General features: G+C 44.0%; 2 protein-coding genes and 1 long non-coding RNA gene across 4 annotated transcripts in view; 2 read left to right on the top strand and 1 right to left on the bottom strand.

Moving 5' to 3' along the window:
- Positions 1-20,093, top strand: part of LOC116050925 (NACHT, LRR and PYD domains-containing protein 12-like) — a 66,223-nt gene extending 46,130 nt beyond the window's left edge. The window contains exons 9-10 of the mRNA XM_036000533.1: positions 18,743-18,913; positions 19,791-20,093. Coding sequence (XP_035856426.1) covers positions 18,743-18,913; positions 19,791-19,971 — 352 coding nt within the window. The 3' untranslated portion in view covers positions 19,972-20,093. The remainder of the gene's footprint in view (positions 1-18,742; positions 18,914-19,790) is intronic.
- LOC116048209 (NACHT, LRR and PYD domains-containing protein 3-like) overlaps positions 1-26,432 on the top strand; it is a 126,186-nt gene that overhangs the window by 345 nt on the left and 99,409 nt on the right. The gene's annotated exons all lie outside the window — the stretch shown is intronic.
- LOC118494905 lies at positions 170-26,191 on the bottom strand. Its single transcript, XR_004897113.1, has 3 exons — positions 26,181-26,191; positions 15,064-15,074; positions 170-238 (listed from the first exon to the last, which is right to left on the bottom strand). It is a non-coding gene; the product is annotated as an uncharacterized LOC118494905 (long non-coding RNA).

Genomic DNA, 26,432 nt, shown 5'->3' with positions numbered 1-26,432 from the left:
CGCCAGAGGCAGTGCTTTCAGAACCTGGATATCCATCGCACACATGTGCAGGTCGAGTGTTTGTATCAATAAAGTCACCTGTGACCTGGGTGACGTATACCCTGTGATCCGGCACAAAGGGCAGGCCTACCCAGGAAGTGACCTCTTGGCAATCTTCTCGTGGATATTCCGAGTGATTGCCGAGCTCTGGCGGTCATCCGAAACTCATAGAACCGCGGTTACATACGTAACCATCGTTCTATTTCGTTTCTACTGACTGCCAGAGGTGGTGCTTTCAGCACCTAGATGTCTAATATCAACAAAGTCAGGAGGAATTGTTACCTGCCTGTTAGGGATGCTGCGAAGGTGTAGGAAGTACCGCTGCAGCCACTGGGTTATGTGGTACAACATTAACCCTGTAGAATCTAGCAAATGTGCAGGGTGAGGCCCATGAAGCTGCCGCACAAATGTCAGAGAGGGGCACGCCCCGCAGGACTGCCCACGATGTAGACACACTCCTGGTGGAGTGCCCCCGAACATGAGAAGCCCTGTGAGGCCCTGTATGACAGACAAACATTGCGTCTGACTGTCGGATTTGGGCGGTCTCCTGAAGATAAATCCTGAGTGCCCATATGGGGCACAAAAGCTCCGTGCTCAACCCTAGTTCAGACCCCCGATCTCGGGGTTCAAAGGCTGCCAGCCTAAGAGGATGGTTGATATATGAGGACGAAAAGGTCTTTGGGAGAAAAGAGGGGTTCGGCCATAAGGTTACTCCTGTACCCCCCGGATGCCAATGCAGACACTCTCCGTTCATGGAAAAAGCATATAGCTGTCCTACCCGCATTGCTGATGTAATGGCCAAGAGAATAGCTGTCTTCATGGACAGCCAGTTCAACTCAATACCCCCCAGGGGTTGAAATGAGGGTTTGCACAGTGCACGCAAAACAAGGGGCAAGTCCCAGGAGGGCACTGGGTTTTGCCGAGGAGGCCTCAATCGCTAAGCCCCCTTTAGGAGTGTGGGACCCAATAGTCACCCCCTCCACTCTATTGTGCATAGATGAGATGGCGGCAATATACACCCTTGTGGAGGCTGCAAGGCCCCGATCAAGGAGTGACTGGAGAAAACTGAGTATACCCGGTATGGAGCATTGTGTTGGCTCATGATTTTGAGCTTGGCACCACTTGGCAACAAACTTCCACCTATTAGCATAGAGCACATTGGTGGAGGGTGCCCGGGAACTGTGAATAGCACGCACCACTGCTGGCTCACAGAGCCCTAGCAATGGCTCTGGCCCTTCAGAGGCCAGACCCAAAGTTTCAGCCGAGATGGGTTTGGGTGCCAGATTTGGCCGCCCAACTGTGAGAGGAGATCCATTCTCACCGGAAGGCACCAAGGCTCTCCCTGTTGGTGGAACACTGGAAACCATACTCTTCCTGGCCATCTGGGGGCTCTTAGTAGTATCTTGTGTCCCGCTGCAGACACCCTGTCCAATGTTGGCAATATTAATGGCAGAGGCGGGAAAGCGTACAGCAGTTGCATGGGCCATGCATGTGCCAGAGCATCCTGGCCTAGGGGACTTGGTTCCCCAAAAGAAAAGCACAAGGGACAGTGTGTCATCGCCTGGGAGGCAAAAAGATCCACTTCCGCCTCGCCGTACCTGTGCCAGATGGCTTGTACAACCTCTGGGTGAAGTCTCCATTCTCCCGGATTGGGGACGCTGGTGGGACAGGAGATCTGCAGCCCCGTTCTGGGTGCCTGTTAAGTACATTGCCCTCAGGCTCAGCAGGCGAGGGTGAGCCCAATGCAAAAGCTGCCGAATCAATCCCATGGACTGCATGGCTTTGGTGCTCCCCTGGTGGTTGATGTGGTAGACTACGGACATATTGTCTGTCCTGACAAGTACATGCCTCACCAGCACTGGGAGGAAATGCTGTAGGGCAAGCAGAACCGCATGTAACTCCAACACATTTATGTGCTGCCCCTGCTGCCAACGATTCCATTGGCCTCTGACTGTCCGACATTGCCATACAGCACCCCACCCCTCTAGGGAAGCGTCTGTAGTCACTACTTCTCTGCGGGAAGGTATAGACCCTAAGGGGACACCCTGAACGAGATCCGTTTCCGTCCTCCAGGGTTGTAAATGTCTCAGACAGCTGGGAGTTACCCTGACCAGCTTGTGTCTGTGGTGAGTGGGATGTAAACCAAGGCTGTTCACCCAGATTTTGAGGGGTCTCAATGACAGGAGGCCCAGTGGGACCACAGAGGAGACTGCTGCGAGAATCCCCAGCAGCCTCTGAAACGTTCTGAGAGTCAGAGTTCTGCCTCCCCTGAAGTGCCTGACTTCCTGGCAGATACTGCTGGCCCGTCGCTGAGAGGGAACAGCCCTCAATGCCTGGGAGTCCAGCTAGATACCGAGGAATCCTATCTGCTGACTGGGGACCAGGGAACTCTTTTTGTAATTTACAGTCAGCCCTAACCTGGTAATATGGGATATCAGCAATGCAGAATCTCTGTGGGCGTCCGCCTCTGACTGGGAGCATATGAGCCAGTCGTCCAGGTAAGGGAAAATATGCATTCCCTGGGCTTGGAGTGGAGCTAGTAGTGCCGCTGCTACACACCTGGTGAAAACCCTAGGTGCCAGCGAAATCCCAAAAGGGAGCACACGGAACTGATATGCCCTTCCCTCGAACGCGAAGCGAAGAAACTGCCTGTGGTGAAGTGCAATGGGCACATGAAAATACGCAAACCAGTCTTTCTGTCGAATGCCCTGTAAGACCTCTATAGTGCGCAACATGTGAAATCTTAGTACCATGAGATGGTCGTTGAGAGGCCTCAAGTCCAGTATGGGGCGGAGGCCCCCATCTTTTTTCGGTATGATGAAGTACGTGGAATAGAAGCCACCGTTCTGGTGTTGATCGAGGGTCAGTGACAGTGTTGGGAGTAACGCGTTACAAAAGTAACGCAATTACAGTAATGTATTCCTTTTTTTCTGTAACGCAGTAATATAACGCATTACTAATTAAATTTCGGTAATATTATACTCGTTACAATCTCAGTAATGCGAGTTACAACGCATTTTAACGCAACATTTAGTGGTGCATTGGTTTTTTTAAGAATTCACCAACAGCGCGACACATTTCTTCACAGGAAAAAAAAAAAGCCGTATTATTTTCCTGTCGCTGTATTCGATGGTTGAGATGACTGCAGAGACAAATACATTTGCGAGATGGATATTATTTTCAGGAGTTATTACGCTGCGTTGAAGTGAGCTGTCCTGTTTCTGTTCCCATGGTCAGAACCAGAGACAGTACGGACAGCATGTATGTCCCAACAGGTGACGGTACGTCAGCGGCTGACAGATATAAACATGTCGGGAATAAATGTTGAGGATTGCTACACGTAAATATCATTGCATTTTATCAGCCGTGGAGAGTAACTATGCCTGTAGTGGAATCGCTTCGAATGACGACCAAAAACGCTGGTCTTTTACTGTGACCATTTACTGCTCAATATGTTGCAGTTTTATAAACAAGAAAGTGAATAACTTCAGCCTGACGGATATGTTGCTTCTCAGTAAGCTAGCAAGAGTAGCTACACAACAGACAACTTCCGTGTAGCTTACTTCAAAATAAAAGCACTTCCTGTGACGCTTCGCAGTAAAACTAAATTACTGTTAAATAAGGTTGTGTAGGCTACCTTTTCACAAATCAGCTGTAAATCAAGTACTGTAAATAATGTTAATAGTGAGTTTTAATCACACTATAATTGAACATTTCCTTTAGAGTGTTTTAACCTAAACAACATGAATTTCTTATTGAAGTGCTATAAACAAACATTTTACAACAATGCCATACTTTTGAGTATTTTCATTTTCTCCTACTTGCCTATTATATGTTTTACTTATCTATTTTGTATAGCTTTAGTTACTTTGCATATTTATATTAATTATACAAAATATGAATAATCTATGATGTATTAAAGTGGATAAAGAGGAGACTTTATTGATCCGGTGGTGAAATTCACAAGCTAGCTGCCAAATCAAACTTCCCCTGTTATTTTGGTGAAAGTAACTCAAAAGTAATGCAAAAGTAGTGTAACGCATTACAATTCAGAGACAGTAATATTGTAATATAACTAATTACTCTCAAATGACAGTAACTAGTAATCTATAATGTATTACATTTTGGAAGTAACTTGCCCAACACTGGTCAGTGAGGACATAAGCCTTCCTAGCTCCCTGCTCATGTAGGCAAATGCCTGCAGGGAGGCATCGCTTAACCTCTGAATAGACGGGTCTGCATCTGAGTCCAGTAGTGACTGGGACAGGGCTAGGATGAGGTGGGACATAGAATTTCCAATATGTCCCATACGTGCCGCTGTGTCATAGCTCCTGACAATAGAATCATCAGTCAAGCGGCACTGAGGCTGGGGACAGCGAGCGTCGGGCCTGCGTGCTTCGTCAGGTGCCAGCACAAGGGCCGCAACAGCCGGCTCTACATTAGGCATATTGCCTAGTCCGTAGCTGGACACATCCTCCATGTTCGCCAATGCCCTTTAGTCACTCGGAAGGTGAGAGAGACGTCCAGCACCTTTGAAGCTCCTCAATGAATGGAGCTGATGGTGGGACACAGAGAGCCGTTGACTGAGGAGGCGTATTAAAAAATGCACTCTGAGGAGGTACTAAGACCGGTGCCTTATCTAACCCAAGACGCAGTGCCACCTTCAAAATAGGCCTGACCAATGTCTAGCTGCTCTCTGAGCCTCCCCTTTCACTGCCTGTTTCCTGAGAGCCAGGACGAGAGCAGCTGAAGTCCTGGCCTGCCCCATCATCACCCACCTCCTCTACATACTCCACTTGGCCAAGAGTTAAGCTCTCCGAAGCCCTAGTGGAGAGGACATCGTCCTACTGGCTTTCGAATGCCGGTGATAATATTGTAGGTGGTGGTGACCGTCGTTGGGCTGTAGCGAGACCACTACCTGCCCCTGCACCTGAAGGCTGTAATGTCTGAAGGAGAGCCTTAATCTGTGCAAATTCAGACGTCAAACTGTCCACCTTTTATGACAGGGCAACCCTTTTACGTTTGCCTGTACTAGGATTTTCACATTTCTCCGTCCCTCTACGCTTGTGAGGACTTGGGGGTGGAGGACTGTCCCTGTGTGGCGGAGGCCGCTGAGCCCCAGTGGTCCTCCCTAGCTGAGCCAGTCTGGCTGACAGCACCGCCAGGCTTAGGCAAGCGCAATTCATGCACGCCAGCTCTGTTAGCCCCTGCCTTAGGTGGTCAATGCCAAGGCATGAAGGACATCTGTCGTGGCCATCATCTGGCTCAAGAGGGGCCCGGCAGTCAACACAGGTCATAAACATTGTCACTGACTGTCTTGCTGCGCCTTCACTCATGCTGCAAGCAGGCAGCCTGCACCGTGGTTAAGCATGTCACACTGTCCCAGGTGCTGTTATTGTTGACAGTGACGCTACAATATGATGTAGACAATCCCTTCTATCTTAAGGCGAAAATAACTTAATGCTACTATATAACGTAGCGCCGTCTGGAGCAAACACACTCCAGTGCAGCAATGAATTTCAAGACTGAATATCTCCTTTTGCCGTGTAACGCGATAGGCGGAGCGATCATGAGGTGTCCGAGCGAGCACACGCACCACGATTGTCAACCAAAGGAAGACCCATTAAACCAGAGCAGCGGCAAAAGGGCCGCTTCTTTATCAACTCAATTACGGGGTGGCTACACTATGAGCATGCACCGCCAACGGCAACCTTATCTCACGCTATAGCATCTTAACAAATAAACAACAGCTGAGCCTAAATGGCCAGCAGCCCAACAGTGTTAACAACTCATAATAATAACAATAACTAGTAAATGATACTCACGCGTCATTAACTTATGAGCGCGTACCCAACAACAAAAAAAAAAAAAAAAAACCTCCGATGACTGACCGGGAGAATTTGAATGAATGCATTCAAAGCGAGACCACTACTGCATTCCGTTACAAGAAAAGAAAGTTTCCCCGTATCTTCGCCCTTCTCAGGAATGGCGTGAACACCGACACAGCTGACTATAAGTCGGCCAAGCGGCGTGGCCGTAACACAACGTTAACTCTTTCTAAAAAAAACGGTCTTACGGCTAGTTGCAGTCTTTTGGAGGCCGTAAATTCACAGCTCCAACCTGTTTGGGAAACAAGACTCCACTGTTTGAAACTCGAAAACCTGCTTACCAACGTGAGAAGATGCAAGAGGTCACTTCCTGGGTGGGCCTGCCTTTTGTGCCGGAGCACAGGGCATACGTCACCCAGGTCACAGGTGACTTTGTTGATACAAACACTCGACCTGCACATGCGTGCGATGGATATCCAGGTGCTGAAAGCACCGCCTCTGGTGGTCAGTAGAAATGAAATAGAACACTTCACTTACTGCTGCAATTAAAACATAAGTAGACTGCATTATTATAAGGTTTTGTGGAGATTACATTGTTGAAGCTGAAATGTTTTTCTTCTCTGTTGTCTGTCCATCTTATACTGCACATGTTTTGTTTGCTAATATAAATCTTGTTAGCCTTCCAGCATCTGAGCATCTTGTTGGTGTAATGATCTAAAATGAATGACAGTTATTTAGGGTTACTTGCACTTATATGGACCAGATATCCATCCCAGTAGATCTGGACATGGATATGAAAATACCAAGGCACACTTGCACATACATGCTGTATTTGCTAATGTGGAAGAGTACGTGAAAATAATGTAACTATGATTTCATTCATCTTTCAGCAAACACTCAAAAGTGTCGAGATAACTTAAAATCTTTCCTTGAAAATACAACAAAGGATCTGTCACAAGGAATAAAGGAAGATGGATCATCGACTCCTTTAGACAAGATCTATACGGAGCTTTACATCAGACGAGGAGGCAGTGGGGAGGTTAATAATGAACATGAGGTGGTTAACTTGGAATGCAAAAGGAGTTCGAGTGAGGAGGAGAAAATCCAGGTCAATGACATTCTTCAACCTTTATCAAACGAAGAAAACCCTCCTCAGAGAGTTCTGACGAAGGGAATCGCTGGCATTGGAAAATCTGTCGCTGTGCAGAAGTTCACTCACGACTGGGCAACAGGAGAAGCAAACCAAACTACTGATTTCATATTTCCATTCACATTCAGAGACTTAAACTTGATAAAAGATAAGGATTGGAGTCTTGTGACATTAATATGTCACTATTTTGAAGAAGTGAAGGATTTGGAAAAGTCAGACTACAGTGAATCAAGTGTTTTGTTCATCTTTGACGGCCTGGATGAAAGCCAATTACCTCTGGACTTCAACAACAATGAGATGTGCCGCGATATTACAAAGACCACAACATTAGACGTCCTGCTGACCAACTTAATCTCAGGGCAACTGCTGCACAAAGCCTCAGTCTGGATCACAAGTAGACCAGCTGCAGCCACTAAGATTCCTCCCAAGTTCTTCCACAGGGTGACCGAGGTACGAGGCTTTAATGATGAGCAGAAGGAGGAGTACTTTCAGAAGAAAGTTAGTGACAAGGAAATGGGCCAGAAGATCTGCAATCATCTTCAGTCAAAGACGCAAAGAAGTCTGTACATCATGTGCCACATCCCAGTCTTCTGTTGGATTTCAGCCACAGCTCTCCAGAGTCTCCTTACAGAAGCAGAAGAAGCTGAGTTGCCCAAGACTGTGACTGAAATGTACACACACTTCCTGATCATCCAGACAAAGCTGAAGAAATATCAGGAAGGTGAAACAGACAAAGGTGTGATCATGAAATTGGGAAAGCTGGCATTTGAACAGCTTCAGAAGGGCAACATACTTTTCTATGAAAACGAGTTTAAAGGTTGTGGAATTGATCTGAAAGAAGCTGCAGTTAATTCAGGAGTTTGTACACAGATCATAAGAAAAGAATCTGGTCTTCACAAACAAGAGATTTACTCCTTCATTCATTTAAGTGTTCAGGAGTTTCTGGCAGCTCTGTATGTGTTAGAGACTTTCTTAGATAGCGGAGAAAATCTGCTTTCCAGCCAGACAAGTGTGAAAGTGCCATCAGAGAAAGGAGAACGTCCCATCTTCCTCCTCCACCAAAATGCAGTAGATATGGCTTTGGTCAGCGATAATGGACAATGGGACTTGTTCCTGCGCTTCCTGCTCGGTCTGTCACAGGATAAAAATCAGGAGCTTCTTCAGAAACAAGTTGGATTCAAAGGAAGACGTCCAGAGAGCAACCAGGAGACAATCAAGTTCATTCACAAGAAGATCAAGAAACTGTCCAACAGTGAGAAGAGCATCAACCTGTTCCACTGTTTAAATGAGTTGGGTGACCAGTCTCTAGTAGAGCAAGTCCGAAAGTACCAGAGCTCAGGAGATTTTGGTAAACTCTTACCTGAACATTGGTCAGCTCTGGCCTTTCAGCTGCTCATTTCAAATGAAGACCTGGATGTCTTTGACCTAAAGAAATACGACGGTTCAGATGAAGTTCTGGAGAGGCTGCTGCCAGTGCTCAAAGCATCAAAGAAAGCTTTGTAAGTATTCAACCTCGAGAAACCCAACAGCTCTGCAGCTCTCCGGTTGTGTTTAAGTGTAGAGAACAGAGGGAAGTTTTTGCAAAATATTAACACTAATTTTGTTTTTAACTTCAGGTTAAGTAAGTGTAACCTCACCGACAGATGTTGTGAGAACATTTCATCAGTTCTCAGCTCAAAGTCTTCTGGTCTGGAGGAGTTAGACTTGAGTGGAAATAGACTGCTGACTGACTCTGGAGTGGAGCTGCTCTCTGACGGTCTAAAAAGTCCTAACTGCAAACTCCAGAGACTCCAGTAAGAACATCCAGATGCACTTTATGTTTGTGGTGATTCATAATACAAGTAAAACGGACTTTGTGACACTTAAACTGGGAGTAGTTTACTTTTCTTTTATATTACAGTGAACATAGATTTAAGATTCCCTTCAGCTATCTTATATCATGTGGTGATAATGTACATTTACCATCTTTAATTGTTCTCCTTTTTTCTCATAGTTGGATGTTTCAGGTGGATATCAGTTTTAACTTTGTCCAGAGATAGCTCCTAGCTTAGCACTTGTCGACAACTTCCAGATATGTTCTTAATGGTCCTGACACACCAAACCGATAATCGGCCGTCAGACAGTCTAGCGCGGTCAGTGACTCAAGTCTGTTTGGTATGTTCTGTGCCGTCGTCCGGTGGAGGGGCCGTTGGCCTTCATTTTGGCCGACCTGACATGTTGAGTTGGAGGGCGGGCAGTCAGACTCATTGACCAATCTGATTGGTGGAGTGCTAACCTGGAAATGACAAGCGGGATGAGCGGGACGAATGCCTCTCAAAATCTGACGAAAATCTTTTAAACTGACCTTTGTCGATCTGAAACGAAGACAGATTCAGCAACAGCATGGCCTATTTCTCTCTTAAAATGTTTTCAGAAACATGTTTCAGTGAATTGTTTTCGTAAAATATGAGATCGTATTCTGAACAAGCCGCCATTATTCTCGATTGGAGAAGCAAGATCCACGTGACGCGTTTGTCATTTCCGGTTCTCATTTTAGCGCCGTCTGCTGTTATGAAGACATATTATGTCTTGCGCATGCACAGAACATACACTTAAGTCACTGTTGCTTCGGTGTGTTCCCAGGCACTTTTTGGACCTCGGGGAGCCAACTGATCAGTCCGACTGCCTTTTCTGCCAATGGTCAGCCGTCTGGTTGGTGTGTCAGAGGCTTAAGGGGCAGGGCTCCAGACTGCGACCGACCATTTTTTTGAGACGGGCGAGTCATTTTTAAAACTACTCGCACTTGTGCAACCTGCAAATTTAATGACTTTTTAATTTAAAATTTTATGTTGAAAAGGAGGAGAGAGCGAGTCTGCCAGAGTTGGCCAATGTGTGTGAAAGGGAATGTGATTAGTTACTGTGTGGATAGGTAACGTCATCTACACTTGTGTGTCTCGCTTTCGTAGCGTCACACTAGGATTGTGTCGATGGACGATGTCATTGTCTATCATGATGGCATCATGATGGAGAGCCACCATCGTGATACCACGCTCCCCACCCTGTCTTTGCGGAGCTGGAGCTGGAAACTTTATACATTGTTTGTCTGCTATTTCATCACTAAATTCACTTCTGAGACTTTTTTTTTCGATAAACAACTATGTAGAGCTCAAATATGGGCCATTTTACAAAAATATATGGCTAATTGCAAATTTGGTCCAACTGTGTCGGATTTCAGAAGCTCCACAGTCTGACATGACAGCTGGTCAGTGCCTGCCGGGGTTGTTGGCTGTGAGCTGGCTGGAGCTCTCTCAGGAGACTCGCGGACAAGAGGCGTTTATTTCCCCGATCGTTTGTTTAAATAATACAACACACATATCCATTATAAGATTAACTGGAACCTGTGGTTTTTCGAAGTTATAATGCTCCACAAGAGATTGCGGGCATAATGTAACAAGCTTGCTGACCCGGCTGTCACACACACCAGCCACGGAGCAGACATAGAAGGGATAGCAGCAACCTTAGGAAATGGGACAGCGGCCGACACGAACACACAAGCCTATTAACTCAATAATAAAGCCATAAAGTAGGCGATCTATCAACTCAGGACAGGTGGGTTTAGGAAAGGGTCGTGGGTGGGCGTACGGTTCTGTGACACGCGAGAGGAAAATAAAAAGCGAATATAGCAAGCGTGACAAGCAGGATGCGAACCCCGCTCTCCTGGGTAAAAGTCCTGTGTTTGTTTGACCCATCCACCACCCCAACCAACCTCCATACGCGGAAATTCGCCCTTACATACTACTCGCTAAATCCTATCTAACTGCTGCTCTCCCCAGTGCGTTACACAAACACACTGAAAGACGCCTTTTTCGTCACATCAGACGCTGACAGCCACTGTCCAAACGTCCTTATTTTACGAGTTCGGAATGAGAACGGGTTGGATCTGCAGCCGAAGATCATCCATTTTGTTTGCTAAAGACCGTACGTTGGCGAGGAAAATTATGCAAAGTGCCAGCCGATAAGGAGTTAGCCTTAGCCTAACATTAGCCCTCCTCTCTTTGTTTACGGTCTTAACCCCACTTGCCTGCACGAAGGTTCAGATAAAGTTCTGGAGAGGCTGCTGCCAGTGCTCAAAGCATCAAAGAGAGCTTCATAAGTATTCAACTTTGAGAAACCCAACAACTCTGCAGCTCTCTGGTTGTGTTTAAGTGTAGAGAACAGAGGGAAGTGTTTGTTAAATGTTAACACTCATTTTGTTTTTAACTTCAGGTTAAGTGACAGTGACTTCACCGACAGATGTTGTGAGAACATTTCATCAGTTCTCAGCTCAAAGTCTTCTGGTCTGGAGGAGTTAGACCTGAGTGGAAACTCTCTGCTAACTGACTCTGGAGTGGAGCGGCTCTCTGATGGTCTAAAAAGTCCCAACTGCAAACTTCAGAGACTCCGGTAAGAGCATCCAGATGCACAGTATGTTTGTGGTGATTCATAATACAAGTAATGTGGACTTTGTGACACTTAAACTGGGAGTAGTTTACTTTTCTTTCATATTACAGTGAACTTAATAGAGTCAGATGTTTCAGGTGGATATCAGTTTTAACTTTGTCCAGATATAGCTCCTAGCTTAGCACAAAGACTAGAAGCAGGGGGAAACTGTTAGCACAGCTAAATGAAAATGTCACCTACATGCAACATCATAGACTAAAGACCAGTTCAGACCAAAGATTCATGATGAGTCAAAATCATAATAATATGTCAAAAACCTTTCTGAGTTCTTGGCAGAGACACTTTGTCCACTGGAGACACTGGAGTGAGTATTGTGGTCGTTATCACACTTTGAATAAAAGTGATAAAATGATGTCACACATTCAGGTGTTCAGACAGTTTTCAGGTATTTAAGGTCCATTTTCACACTAAAAGTCTATTTACATTATTAAATAGTGTAGTTGTGAGAACAAGAACATTTTAAGTGTTTATTAATGTAGCGTGTTTATTGATATTATAACTTCTATGAAACATGTATTATATGATTACAGCTGTTTTACTGTGTTGTTATTAATGATCTGTTCATACAGCAGCCTCCCCTTGGTCTCCACAGGAGGAGTTATATATGTTAAAAAATACATTAAGAAACACTAAATCTGCTCACAGATACATTATAGTTATAAAACATTTATTATATATTTATTCTCTTCCACAAAAAGTTAGAACACAAAACAAACTCTGATCTGAAAACTGTTTACATTTTTTTTTTTTTTTTTTTATTTCACCTTTATTTAACCAGGATGAGACTCGTTGAGATTAAAAATCTCTTTATCAAGACTGTCCTAGCCAAGACAGGGAGCAGTACAACCACACATAGATACAAACACAAAATACACAAAAACACAAAAAAAAATTAAACAACTGAAACAGCAAATCCCTCAAAGTTAACCAGAATCCTAAACACATCAGGCCAAACATCTGCAGCCAGATGTGGATGCCTCCAAGTCAATCAACATCCTCGTAAAAGCGACCAATGAGACTAGCTCATTAAGTTTCATGGATTTCTGTAACTTGTTCCAGTTAGAGGGAACAGCAAATTTAAACGCCTTTTTCCCCAGCTCAGTTCTAACCTTTGGAACAGACAGAAGGAAAAGATCCTGGGAACGAAGATTGTAAGTCCCGGTAGTACACTCACCTAAAGGATTATTAGGAACACCATACTTATACCGTGTTTGACCCTATCCTATTAATATGGGCCAACATTTCTAAAGAATGCTTCCAGCAACTTTTTGAATCAATGACACAAAGAATTAAGGCAGTTCTGAAGGCGAAAGGGATCCCCCACACCATTACTCCACCACCATCCTGCCCAGTGGTAACAAGGCATGACGATCCATGTTCTCATTCTGTTTACGCCAAATTCTGACTCTACCATCTGAATGTCTCAACAGAAATCGAGACTCATCAGACCAGGCAACATTTTTCCAGTCTTCAACTGTCCAATTTTGGTGAGCTCGTGCAAATTGTAGCCTCATTTTCCTATATTTAGGGGAGATGAGTGGTACCCAGTGGGGTCTTCTGCTGGTGTAGCCCATCCGCCTTAAGGTTGTGCGTGTTGTGGCTTCATAAATGCTTTGCTGCATACCTCGGTTGTAACGAGTGGTTATTTGAGTCAAAGTTGATCTTCTATCAGCTGGAATCAGTCGGCCCATTCTCCTCTGACCTCTAACATCAACAAGGCATTTTCGCCCCCCAGGACTGCAGCATACTGGATGTTTTTCCTTTCTTTGTCAACCCTAGAAATGGTTTTGCGTGAAAATCCCAGTAACTGAGCAGATTGTGAAATACTCAGACCAGCCCGTCTGGCACCAACAACCATGTCACGCTCAAAGTTGCTTAGATCACCTTTCTTTCCCATTCTAACATTCAGTGAGTGTATTTACACTGATATAGGTCAGAAGGTAGGATGGAAGTAGACATAAAATAACCTTGTATATGAAGATATGCCAGTGTTGAAGTCTCCATGTTGATAGAGAAGGCCATCCAACATGTTCATACAGTTCACAATGGTGAGTGAGGGCTTTCATACCAGTGATGAACCTCAGAGATCCATGGTATACAGTGTCCAGTGCATGTAAACTTTGAGACGAAGCAGTCATGTATAAAACATCACCATAGTCAAGTACAGACATAAAAGTGGCAGGGACCAGCCTCTTTCTAGATTCAAACGAGAGGCAGGATTTCATTCTGAAATAAAACCCTAGTTTAAGTTTTAATCTTTTTGCTAGCTGCTGAATATGAAGGGTAAAAGAAAGAGATTCATTGATTAAAATACCAAGATATCTGTACTTAGAAACACATTCAATCTTCGTACCCTGGGAAGTGAGTATTGAAGGCAGATTTAAAGCAAGTTGTAACTGTAAATGTCTCCTTCCAGCATGAGACAATGCGGGTTAACAGCAGCCAGCTGCCGGTCTTTGACCTTTGCCCTCAGCGACTCCTCTGATCTCAGAGAACTCAACCTGAGCTACAACATCTACCTGGAGGACCAGGGGGTGGAGCTGCTCTCTGATTGGCTGAGGAAACCCCAGTGTAGACTGGAGACACTGTGGTGAGACTTCTCAGAGTTTTCTGTAATTCTTTCTTACCTGGACACCTGTTGTGTCAATAATATAATTTACCTAGCTTTTAATTTCAGATAATTTCAGTCTTAGTCAGAATTTCCCCCGTTGATCACCTATTTATTTCTATTTGGAGTATCTGTTGTTCCTGATCAGGCCGCGTGATGCTTTATATTCCCACTGTGACTGTGTTTACATTCCTTCATTCACTATGTGATACAGAGCGACAGTGAGCTACACACACAGATTCATAGAACTAGAGTTACAGCCAGTAACTTCTAACATTATTGTCTCGTTACTCAACAGGAGACAACGGTAATCACTGCAGTATTTCGCCTACATAGGTTCTACTTTGGCGCACCGCCCAGGTAGATAAAATCTGAATTAAATTGTTTTTCCCAACAACGGCATACCCAGACCAGCTGCCTCCAGCCCCTCTACCTCGTGAAGTCTCGCGCCGTGTGCAAGAGTCATGACGTTGTCAACGTGAACATTACACTTCAGGCTCAGAAGCTATTGTTACGTTACTAGTAGCATGCTGCTGGTGGTCTTGCCTTTGGTTAACTGTAGGCTACAAAAAGAAACGTAGACACCACTGTGAAAGCTCCCTGAACGTCATTCATCAGAGTCTGGTTGTTACTCCTCTCCATGTCTCCTCCGCTCCATATCTTTATAACGGAGCTAACCGGAGCTGACTGGAGCTAATCGTAGCTAACATGCCTGTATCCATTAACTGTATTTATGGACTCAAGTCCAAATAAAAACCGAGATTTTATTAAGTTGGCTGTACAAGTTTAAACTACAACTCAGAGTTGTTTGAATGACAGAAATCTTCTCAGATGAGATCTAAATGAGTGCAACAGGACATGTATAGTACAGAACAGCGTTTTTAGGATCCCCAAATCACAGATTAATACACTTCAAGAAATGAACAATGATCTAAGCAACAACATGAACAGTGATTAACTTTAGATAGCCCTAGTCTTATATGATTTGAAAGGAATTAGGAGGGAACAGTGTTGAGATTTACAATAATGTAACTATGGATCATAGTAGGCCTATAGTCTATTAGGGTTATTTTATCTGCTGAACCGTTAACATCTGGCAAAAAAAAACGGATTTAATTGACAAAGCACATCATGGCTTCACTTTCCTGTCATTTGTTTTAACTTCAACAAGTAATTTGTTGTATTTTAGCAGAATACTGAAAGCAGTAGAAAGGCAGACCTGAGTACATTTTAATATGTTTATTTATAAAACATTGGGGCATATTGCATATTTTCCTCATATTGTGCAGCCCTAATAACTACCCTGAAATTGTGTCAGATGCAGCATAGTGTTGCAATATTTTCATCTGCATCATCTTTTTGATGAAGAAGAGTCAAGTTAGAATACTTATTTTATTTTTCCTTTTCTTAAATGTTTTTATGCCATGTGATATACTGCTCAAAGACATCCATCCATCCATCTTCGTCCGCTTATCCGGTCTCGGGTCGCAGGGGTAGCAGCTCCAGCAGGGGACCCCAAACTTCCCTTTCCCGAGCCACATTAACCAGCTCCGGTTGGAGATATAATCCCTCCACCTAGTCCTGGGTCTTCCCCGAGGCCTCCTCCCAGCTGGACGTGCCTGGAACACCTCCCTAGGGAGGCGCCCAGGGGGCATCCTTATCAGATGCCCGAACCACCTCAACTGGCTCCTTTCGACGCGAAGGAGCAGCGGCTCTACTCCGAGCTCCTCACGGATGACTGAGCTTCTCACCCTATCTCTAAGGGAGACACCAGCCACCCTCCTGAGGAAACCCATTTCGGCCACTTGTACCCTGGATCTCGTTCTTTCGGTCATGACCCAGCCTTCTTGACCATAGGTGAGGGTAGGAACGAAAACTTGAACTCCTTCACTTGGGGTAAGGACTCATTCCCTACTTGGAGAAGGCACTCCATCGGTTTCCTGCTGAGAACCATGGCCTCCGATTTAGAGGTGCTAATCCTCATCCCAGCCGCTTCACACTCGGCTGCGAACCGATCCAGTGAGTGCTGAAGGTCACAGGCCGATGATGCCATCAGGACCACATCATCTGCAAAAAGCAGCGATGAGATCCCCAGCCCACCGAACTGCAACCCCTCTCCACCCCGACTACGCCTCGATATCCTGTCCATAAATACTACAAACAGGATTAGTGACAAAGCGCAGCCCTGGCGGAGGCCAACTCTCACCTGAAACGAGTCCGACTTACTGCCGAGAACCCGGACACAGCGCTCGCTTTGGTCGTACAGAGATTGGATGGCCCTGAGAAGGAACCCCCTCACCCCATATTCCCGCAGCACCTCCCACAGTATCTCTCGGGCGACCCGGTCATACGCCTTCTCCAGATCCACAAAGCACATGTAGACCGGTTGGGCATACTCCCAGGCTCCTTCCAGGATCCTTGCGAGAGTAAAGATCTGGTCCGTTGTTCCACGACCAGGAAGGAATCCGCATTGTTCCTCTTCAACCTGAGGTTCGACTATCGACCGAACCCTCCTTTCCAGCACCTTGGAGTAGACTTTACCAGGGAGGCTGAGAAGTGTGATACCCCTATAATTGGCACACACCCTCTGGTCCCCCTTTTTGAAAAGGGGAACCACCACCCCGGTCTGCCACTCCTTAGGCACCGTCCCAGACTTCCACGCAATGTTGAAGAGGCATGTCAACCAAGACAACCCCTCCACACCCAGAGCTTTAAGCATTTCTGGATGGATCTCATCAATCCCTGGGGCTTTGCCACTGTGGAGTTGTTTAACTACCTCAACAACAAACGGTTTTCCAGAAGCACCTTGGTGCCGACCGAAAGTCCTTCTCCATGTCTTCTCCGAACTTCTCCCACACCCGCTGCTTTGCCTCTTTCACGGCAGAGGCTGCAGCCCTTCGGGCCCTTCGGTACCTTGCAACTGCCTCCGGAGTCCTCTGGGATAACATATCCTGGAAAGACTCCTTCTTCTGTCGGACGGCTTCCCTGACCACCGGTGTCCACCACGGTGTTCGTGGGTTACCGCCCCTTGAGGCACCTAAGACCACAGCTCCTCGCCGCAGCTTCAGCAATGGAAACTTTGAACATTGTCCACTCGGGTTCAATGCCCCCAGCCTCCACAGGGATGCACGAAAAGCTCCGCCGGAGGTGTGAGTTGAAAGTCTGTCGGACAGGGGCCTCCTCCAGACGTTCCCAATTTACCTGCACTACCCGCTTGGGCTTACCAGGTCTGTCCAGAGTCTTTCCCCACCCCCTGATCCAACTCACCACCAGATGGTGATCGGTTGACAGCTCTGCCCCTCTCTTCACCCGAGTGTCCAAAACATACGGCCTCAGATCAGATGAAACGATCATAAAATCGATCATTGACCTTTGGCCTAGGGTGCTCTGGTACCAAGTACACTTATCCCTATGTTCGAACATGGTGTTCGGTATAGACAATCCATGACTAGCACAGAAGTCCAACAACAAACAACCACTCTGGTTTAGATCAGGGAGGCCATTCCTCCCAAACATGCCTCTCCATGTGTCTCCATCATTGCCCACGTGCACGTTGAAGTCCCCCAGCAGAACTATGGAGTCCCCCACTGGAGCCCCATACAGGACTCCACTCAAGGTCTCCAAGAAGGCCGAATACTCTGAACTCTTGTTTGGTGCATATGCACAAACAACAGTCAGAGTTTTCCCCCCCACAACCCGCAGGGGTAGGGAGGCGACCCTCTCGTCCACCGGGGTAAACTCCAACGTAGCGGCGCTCAGCCGGGGGCTTGTGAATATCCCCACATCCGCCCGGCGCCTCACACCCTGGGCAACTCCGGAGAAGAAAAGAGTCCAACCCCTATCCAGGAGTATGGTTCCAGAACCGAGACTGTGCGTAGAGGTAAGCCCCACCAGATCTAACCGGTAGCGCTCCACCTCCCGCACCAGTTCCGGCTCCTTCCCCCACAGAGAGGTGATGTTCCATGTCCCCAGAGCCAGTGTCTGCTGCCCGGGTCTGGTCCGTCGAGGCCCCTGACATTCACTGCCACCCATGTGGCAGCGCACCCGACCCCAGCGGTTCCTCCCACAGGTGGTGGGCCCATGGGATGGAGAGATGGATGCCACGTAGCTTTTTCGGGCTGTGCCCGGCCGGGCTCCGTGGCAAACCCGGCCACCAGACGCTCGCTGACGAGCCCTCCATCTGGGCCTGGCTCCAGACAGGGGCCCCGGGCTTCCTCAGGGCAGGGTCACTCCATCTCTTCCTCGGTCACTCATAGGGTTAGGAGATATTCCTGCTTCTGGCCATGGTTGCACTTGTTAATTTGAGATGCACGATTTGCAGATAGAGTGAAAAATGCTTAGTAATGTCTTGGTGTTTCAAGGTTTTTGTTGTTATTATAACTTCTATGAAACATGTTTTATTCGATTACAGCAGTTTTACTGTGTTGTTATTAATGATCTCTTCATACAGCAGCCTCTCCTTCTCCACAAGAGGAGTTATAGATGTTAACTCATTAATAAACATTTCATCTTCTCACAGCTACATTATAGTTATGCAACATTTATTATATTATTATATTTTATATTTAGTCTCTTCCACAAAAAGTTAGAACACAAAACAAACTGATCTGAAAACTGTGTTTAAATGTCTCCTTCCAGCCTGAGATCCTGCAGGTTAACAGCAGCCAGCTGCCGGTCTTTGAGCTCTGCCCTCAGAGACTCCTCTGATCTCAGAGAACTCGACCTGAGTGAAAACAACCTGGAGGACCAGGGGGTGAAGCTGCTCTCTGATTGGCTGAGGAAACCCCAGTGTAGACTGGAGATACTGAGGTGAGACTTCTCAGACAGTTTTCTGTAATTCTTTCTTCCCTGGACACCTGTTCTGTTAATAATATCATTTATCTAGCTTTTAATTTCAGATCATTTTAGTGTTAGTCAGACTCAGACTGCAAACATGTTTCAATCTGGCGCTTCATCCTAGCACAGTACAGTTCAGTAAAACATTTACTGTTTGATACAACTCAAGTAGCAGCCAATAAGTCAGAGTAATATGGTTGTTTAAAGGAACAGTTTGACATTTTGTGGAATATGCTTTTTTTCTCTCTCAGAGTCAGATGTTCAGACTGATACCACTCTCATGTCTGTACGCTAAATATAAAGCTACAGGCACTTAGCATAAAGGCTGGAAACTGCTAGCTGGCTCTGTCCAAAGGGAACAAAATCCACTATCAACTGGTTTGTTTAATCTGTACTCAAACAGAAGTTTAAAATCTACAATTCACCGTTTTATAGGCGGTTACGTGCCAGACGATCCCACTAAAGCTGTATTTATAGTCGACAGGGTTAATGGTCCGTCGTTGGCTGTTCTTGGTACCAGTAAGGAGTCTCACTGTTACATGTTAAACCAGCTGCAGGAGAGATGGTTACAGCAGTCAAGACCTCATGTAATAAATCATCTCCACGGTCTCCAGATCTCCAAAAGAGAGAAAAAGGTTTTATTTTAGCCTTCAACCTGATGAGGAAAAAGCTGCTGTTGATGACAAAATTAATTTGTCTGTTACACCCAGATTTCTGGCTTATGTTTTGACATTTGAAGATCCAATAAAATGAAACCACCAGAGGAGAGATAATAAAGACTAGGTATTGATTTTAACACCTGACAGTGTTTGTATTACTGTGGTATTAAACCAATGTGTTTCTCTCTCAGGTTGTCATACTGCACAGAGAGCTGCTGTGAGTCTCTGGCCTCGGCTCTGAAGTCGAACCCTTTATACCTCAGAGAACTGATGCTGGACTTCAGTGATCCAGGAGAATCAGGTCTGAAGCTGCTGTCTGATATACAGGAGGACAAAAGATACAAACTGCAGACACTGATGGTGTCTAAGTAATTTATTTAACCAGATTAGAACTAAAAGACAACAATGGATCATTTTCCTCCTTCTGTCCGGTCCAAATGATCTGAACTACAGGTGTGAAAGTGACCTTAAATTCATTGCGACTCTTCTCCCTTTAAGGACTCGATGCTCAAAACCTCTCTGTGTAATGTAGGAGCATAATATACTGGGGTGGGGGGGACACACAAAGGAACATGTCCCCCTGCAGGCAGTGTTGGACCCCCAGATTTTACAGTTTGAAAAACTAACGTTATATTAAAAAGACACAAGGAAACTGCGCTAGGAACACGCTGAAACAGTAGCAGTAGTAGTAGGAAAAGCAAAACGATGGCCTAACCCCCAAACTACAGAAAAGATAAAGAAATCTTAAAGAAGGTTATCTGTAAATATAAAAAAATATATTGTTGAACTGCTGTGTTCTTCAGAATGAATGGAGAGTACGGAAATAAGAATAACATAAAAACTGAACTATATAAAATCTTTAAAAGCTTTAACAGTATCTCGTAGCTTGGAGTGTTTAGGTTAAACATTGTAAGAGCAGATTTAGATTTTGAAATGCTGAGCTCCATAGAGTTTTTATTTTGCATACATGTTAACATAAATCATCATTTTACTCCTCACTTTACACTTTTACACCTTTGTTGTTTTTGTGCAAATGTTTTTAATTACTGTGATGGCCTGAACTGTGCCAACATACCATCATATATACCTAGAGTAAAAGTATCTTTCTTTAGTAATCTTATTACTACATTTTCCACTGTTCCAACAATCACCACTCTGGTTTGGTTGAAATAAACCCTTAATTCACCCATTTACATGTCGAAATATGCTGGCTCTATACACGCTAAAAGTAGTGATTATTTACATGGAGTCTGGTGGAAATATGCTGGCTCTATACATGCTAAAAGTAGTGATTATTTACATGGAGTCTGGTGGAGTTTGGTGATGGTGATTTCGGGGCTGTTTCATGTTAAACTAAAAGGATCTTACTCTTTAACTAAAAGGTCTATCTCTGTAGGGATCCTTTCCATAATGTTGTCAGACACTTAGAATAATAACCTGAGCCTGTCAGCTGCAACAACAGAACTTTTAGTGGACGCTGACTGATGCTGAACATTAGTCCTGTAGGGTTACATTAGAGCTTGGTTCACGGCTGCCGGTTACAGTGTTCATCGCTCAATACTGGACCAGTTTCAAAGATGTTTGTTCACGTCAGTTTGGACGTCAATGCCTGGGAAAATTTTCCCCCTAAACATTTTGTTTTTGTTGCAGCTCCGGTTGCCTTTTCTAAGGAGTCGAGGTATCGGCTGATTTTGGAGGTAATCATTACGATTCAGCATGAATATCTAATCTCTTCTCCCCATATTATCTTTGTTGTATATACTTTTATGTATGTATATACAAGCAGCAGTACTTGAGGAGCAAACAAAGCATTTCACTGCATAATGTTGAGTGACAAATAAAAACCTTGAAACCCTGAAACAGGGGTGGGAATCTCTTGGCACCTCACGATTCAATTCGATTCCGATTCAGAGGCCAACGATTCGATTTTAAACTGATTATCAAAGCATCTCGATGCAACACTTTTTTTTTTCTTGTGTGCTTAAAAAAAAAAGATATATAAATATATATATATATATATATATATATATATATATTAATCTGAGTTTTCTACTCAGAGTTTGCTAATTACTTCCTAGAAAAAGCTCATATTTTGACATATTTGTCACACAAGTTTTAATGAAATGTTTTGTCTACTGAGGTTTTTATTTTGTAGTCATAACGTGCTTAAGCCTTCAACATGCTTGTGAAAGTCACCTTCTGTCCCAGTAATCTTCAACGTCAGAGGCCCAGTCATGTTTAAAGGTGGATCATTGGCTTCTTAGAACATGAAACATGAGGTGGTCAGATGTAATGTGTTAAAGTAGATGAACAGCCTATATGTGCATTGCCTAATTATTTTATGTATGTCTTATTAGATCATGTGTAAATATACAAAATTAAATTATTTTTTCCTTTTGGCCATTTTTGTGTGTTAATTTTCTGCACTCTTGCCTAAACTCTAAGTTGTTGTCCATTATCCTATCCTCTTTCAGTCACTCTATTTTCTGATTTTTACTTGTCTGGAGACAGTAACTTTTCAATAAAAATCAGCACATTTAAAAAATAGGAGAATCGCAATGCATCTAAGAATTGGTTATTTTTCCCACCCCTATGAAACAGTGGGCGTCAGTAATGCCGTCATAGCTTCCTAACACTAACGATAAACTGTGCATTACCGATATTAACTCGGGGTCCTACTCAACTCAAAGGATCTTTTCCATAATGTTGTCAGACACTTAGAATAATAATCTGAGTCTGTCAGCAGCAAAAACAACTTTTAGTGGACGCTGACTCACGGTTTGCAAATACCTCAAGTGGTTACATTGAAGCAGCAGTCTTGGTCAATACTGGACCAATTTAAAAAAAAATTGGAAGATGGAAGAAACCACCTTCATTACATGTTCATTATTAGAAGAATACTTAATTTCTTATTTTTTGGGCATTTTCAACCTTTATTTTTGACAGGACAGCTGAAGACATGAAAGGGGAGAGAGGGGGAAAGACATGCAGCAAAGGGCCCGCTGCGTCGAAGAGTAAACCTCTGTATACGGGTTTCTTTTAGTTTCTAAACAATATTCTGACTCAAGTTTGACATACACGAGTCTGTGATTATCCATCAACATACATTCCTCTAATATTAGTCAAAATAATTCATCATTTCAGCTTTTTTGACTCAAAAATTAGGTATAATTTAAAAATCCAACGAGGTTTATTGACCGTGAATTCCAAAAAATAAGTGTAACACTAGTGGTAATAAGTTGGTGTCCGTGGCGTGTAGACAGTACTGGTGGTAGTGGACAAAAGCCTCAACAGTAAAAACAACAAAAAAAAAAACCCACAAAAACACAAAAACATTGAAAAAAGTGTCAAAAAACGGACAATAACGTCAGAAAGTGTCAAAATCACAATGGAAAAAAGAGCGTCACAAAAGTGTGAATTTTCTATTTTGACTGGAGAGGACAACAAGTGCACGGTCGGGGGGGGGGGGAGACAACATGAGGGTTAATTTTCAGAGTCGAACCCGCGGTCTGCTATGTCGAGGAGTAAACCTTTGTATATGGGCGGCCACTCTACCAACTGAGCTATCTAAGAATACTTCATTTCTTACTGCTCAGCTGCCTGACAAAACCTGTCTCTTTCACAGAAAGATGGAGTACCTAGTTCTCTTTGTCATAGACGCACTGTTGGGACCATCGAGGAGGTTAAACATTATCTTTTTCAAGCAAAGGGTTTTCAGCCAACATGTGACTCAAAGACAAAAGACCCAGAGACCATGTGGTCTTTTAGACAAAGGATCTTGGCCTACGGTAGAGTCCACATCCCTTGCTCCAAACTCCTAAATGAAGAAAAGGAGATAGTAAGAGTAAAATGGCGTCAAGGAGGGGCCTGCAGATAAGGTTTGACACCTTCAGCTTCTCTTTGACTCTCCCATTGGTTCAGAGGTACCATAAAACCAGCATGGAGCCAGGTCTTGTGGCCTGAGCTATAAAACCTCACGTAAACCCCCACTTCTCGTCTTTTGCCCTGTGACTTTGGTCACTACAGCATGACACACAGAAACAAATGCTTTCCACCTCAACCCCAGGTTGTACTAGGTCAGCGCCCAAGCGCTCCGGCTAAAACTTCCATTTTTGAAACAGAGTGGATTTAAATTCGGTGCTGGAAGCACCGTGGATCCTATGAAACTACGCGCCAGTGTTTTCATATCTGCAGGAGAAGGAAACAACGCTTTTCCTTCATCAAAGTCGACTCTAGCTCCCTTCCTTCTGCCCTTTTTGGAAGGAAAGCTTCCTCTGTGATCTGCTGACGAGCAGACATGGACCAGTTCTGTTCTTTCTGTGGAAATCCATGGACAGGAACAAACGGACTGAACACACAGTAAGAAGGCTTACGTCTGGGCAGAGATAAATAGTGTGTTTTATTAATGAGTAATTTGCTACTGCTGCTATTTTGTGTTACCATTAATGTGATCTGATTAATACAGTGCTATTGCTGCACGTTTGATTTAGTAATCTATGATTGTGACCGCTGAGTCAAATCTATTCTGTGAATGTACTCTGATCATGGTGCATTGTTGATATGTTGTGTTGAATATAATGTAGCTAGGGTAACTGTAAATGCTACATTGCTAGCTCCTTCCACGGAGTTTAGGTGCTGTACACCGGAGTGGTTATAATGAACGTCCTCTCAGTCAGACGAAATTCTCAGAGTCTGCGTCTAATTCCACTTTAGTCCAGACATGAGTTGACTGAGAGGGTAGGTCATTATCGGTAACCAAGATCCAAGTAAAAATATATCTCTTTCTCTAACTTTTCTCTCACACACACATATATGAACACATAGCTAGTTACACACATGCGCTAAGGTGAACAGCTGGCCAAACAGCGAGTCACATAAACTGCAGATTGTTGATTTGATAAAGTTATGAATAACCATATTCATAACTTTATTAATATTGATAAACATCTTTGATAATATGCCAATAATTGGATCTCTACACCTACGAGTACCCAACACGCACCAACCCAACTTCCTGTCTCTGGATAAATCTGGACCAATCCGCTGCGTTCCTCATCTCCGTAGCAACGATAAAATGACACATGGTGGACTTTCCCTGAAGTATGTGTTCGTGTTTCTTTTTGCTTCAAACCTGAGCAGCAATCACACGGTGAAAGCGAACTAAATCTGAAATCAGTCAACATTTTCAGCCTCCAACACATCCTGAACCTACAGAGGCTCAGACCTTCACACACTTATGCTGTCTGTCCAAACGGCCACTCACACAACTTTATTTTAAATTCTAGTGGAGATGCAGCAGCATGGCGTCTTGGGGTCAGCCCTATGTTCCCACAGCCCAATGGTCCCACAGCCCTATGTTACCACTGCCTTATGTTCCCACAGCCCTATGTTCCCACAGCCCTATGGTCGCACAGCCCAATGGTCCCACAGCCCTATGTTCCCACATTTCTAAGACATTTTCAAAATTAGGTCTTGTGTTCCTTCAATTTAAGCCCTATCCTCCCACAACATTTTTTAGGGTTAGGGGGACAAAATGTCATACAAATTTATGAAAAAGGAAATGTGGGAACATAGGGCCTAATTTTGAAAAAAAATCTTAGAAATGTGGGAACATAGGCACAGTCCCGGCATCTTGGTTTATGACCTGACAGCCAATTAGAAACCTAGATTTCCACATTTAATTTCCTGTTCTAATGAATTCAGAACTAGTCAAACTAGTCTATGTTTGAACCACCAAAGAGTCAGGGTCTGTCCGAGGTTTCTACCTGTTAAAAGGACGTTTTTCCTCGCCACTGTCGCACCCAATGCTTACTTTTGGGGTGGAATTGTTGTGTCTCTATAAATGATAGAGTGGTCTAGACCTACTCTATCTGTAAACTGTCCTGAGATAACTCCTGTTAGGATTTGACACTATAAATAAAAATCTATAATGAAGACACCTTTAGTATCTGCAGATAAGCTGATCATTAGCTTCTGATCTCAGATTTTAGGACGACAGACCCTGAATTGCACCAAGTCTACCGAACTATAGGTGTGAAAGTTAAACTAGATTCCTCTTATGGTAGCTTTACCGTAGTTCAACTTCTTCCAGTGTGAAGTCATTGGTAGCTTCCAAAAGCTGCTTTCAAAGTAGTTTCCCAACCCCGGTTATTCACACATAATTAACCGTGCTGTTGTCCTTGGGTCAAATTTGACCCATTTTTAAAAAATTTCTATATCAGAAATTTGGGTTTCTTCTCAACCAAAATTGTCAAAGAAACTAAGGTGGATTTTTATAGCATTTGAAGAAAAGAAAAAAATCACAAAAGAACGTTTGGCAAAAATCGGCAAAAACATAAAAAAATTGCTGAAAAAAATTGACTAAAACGTCAAATAGTGACAAAAAACCACAAACAACAAATAAGAATAAAGAAATAAAAGAAAAAAAAGTTTTCATTTAAAATCTTGACCCAGAAAAAACAAAAAGTTGCAGACGGGAACACAACACGAGGGTTAAGTCATGATCTCAAGATAACGGGCATGAAATATTTCTGAAGTTATTACAGCTAGTGTCAGTTGTTGGAGTCAGAGCTCCATCAAACGTCCCTGAGATGATCCTGAAACTTATAGGAACAGTTTGTAAATGTTGGCAAAATAAGAGAGGTATCAATCTGAACATCTAACTCAGAAAGAAAGACAATGTTTCCCAAAATGTCAAACTACTCCCTTAGAGTTATGTGTAGATTTTTTTTACTCCCTTCAAATTATTCTAATGGCATCTTTTGAAAATCCTTCCTGAACTAACGAAGTGATCGCACCAAAGTACAATAAATGTAATCCTTCACACGATAACA

The sequence above is a fragment of the Sander lucioperca genome, chromosome 4, assembly GCF_008315115.2.
Source record: "Sander lucioperca isolate FBNREF2018 chromosome 4, SLUC_FBN_1.2, whole genome shotgun sequence".
Taxonomy (NCBI): Eukaryota; Metazoa; Chordata; class Actinopteri; order Perciformes; family Percidae; genus Sander; species Sander lucioperca.
The sequence above is the reverse complement of the archived record's forward strand: the minus strand, read 5'-3'. Positions and strand labels throughout refer to the sequence as shown.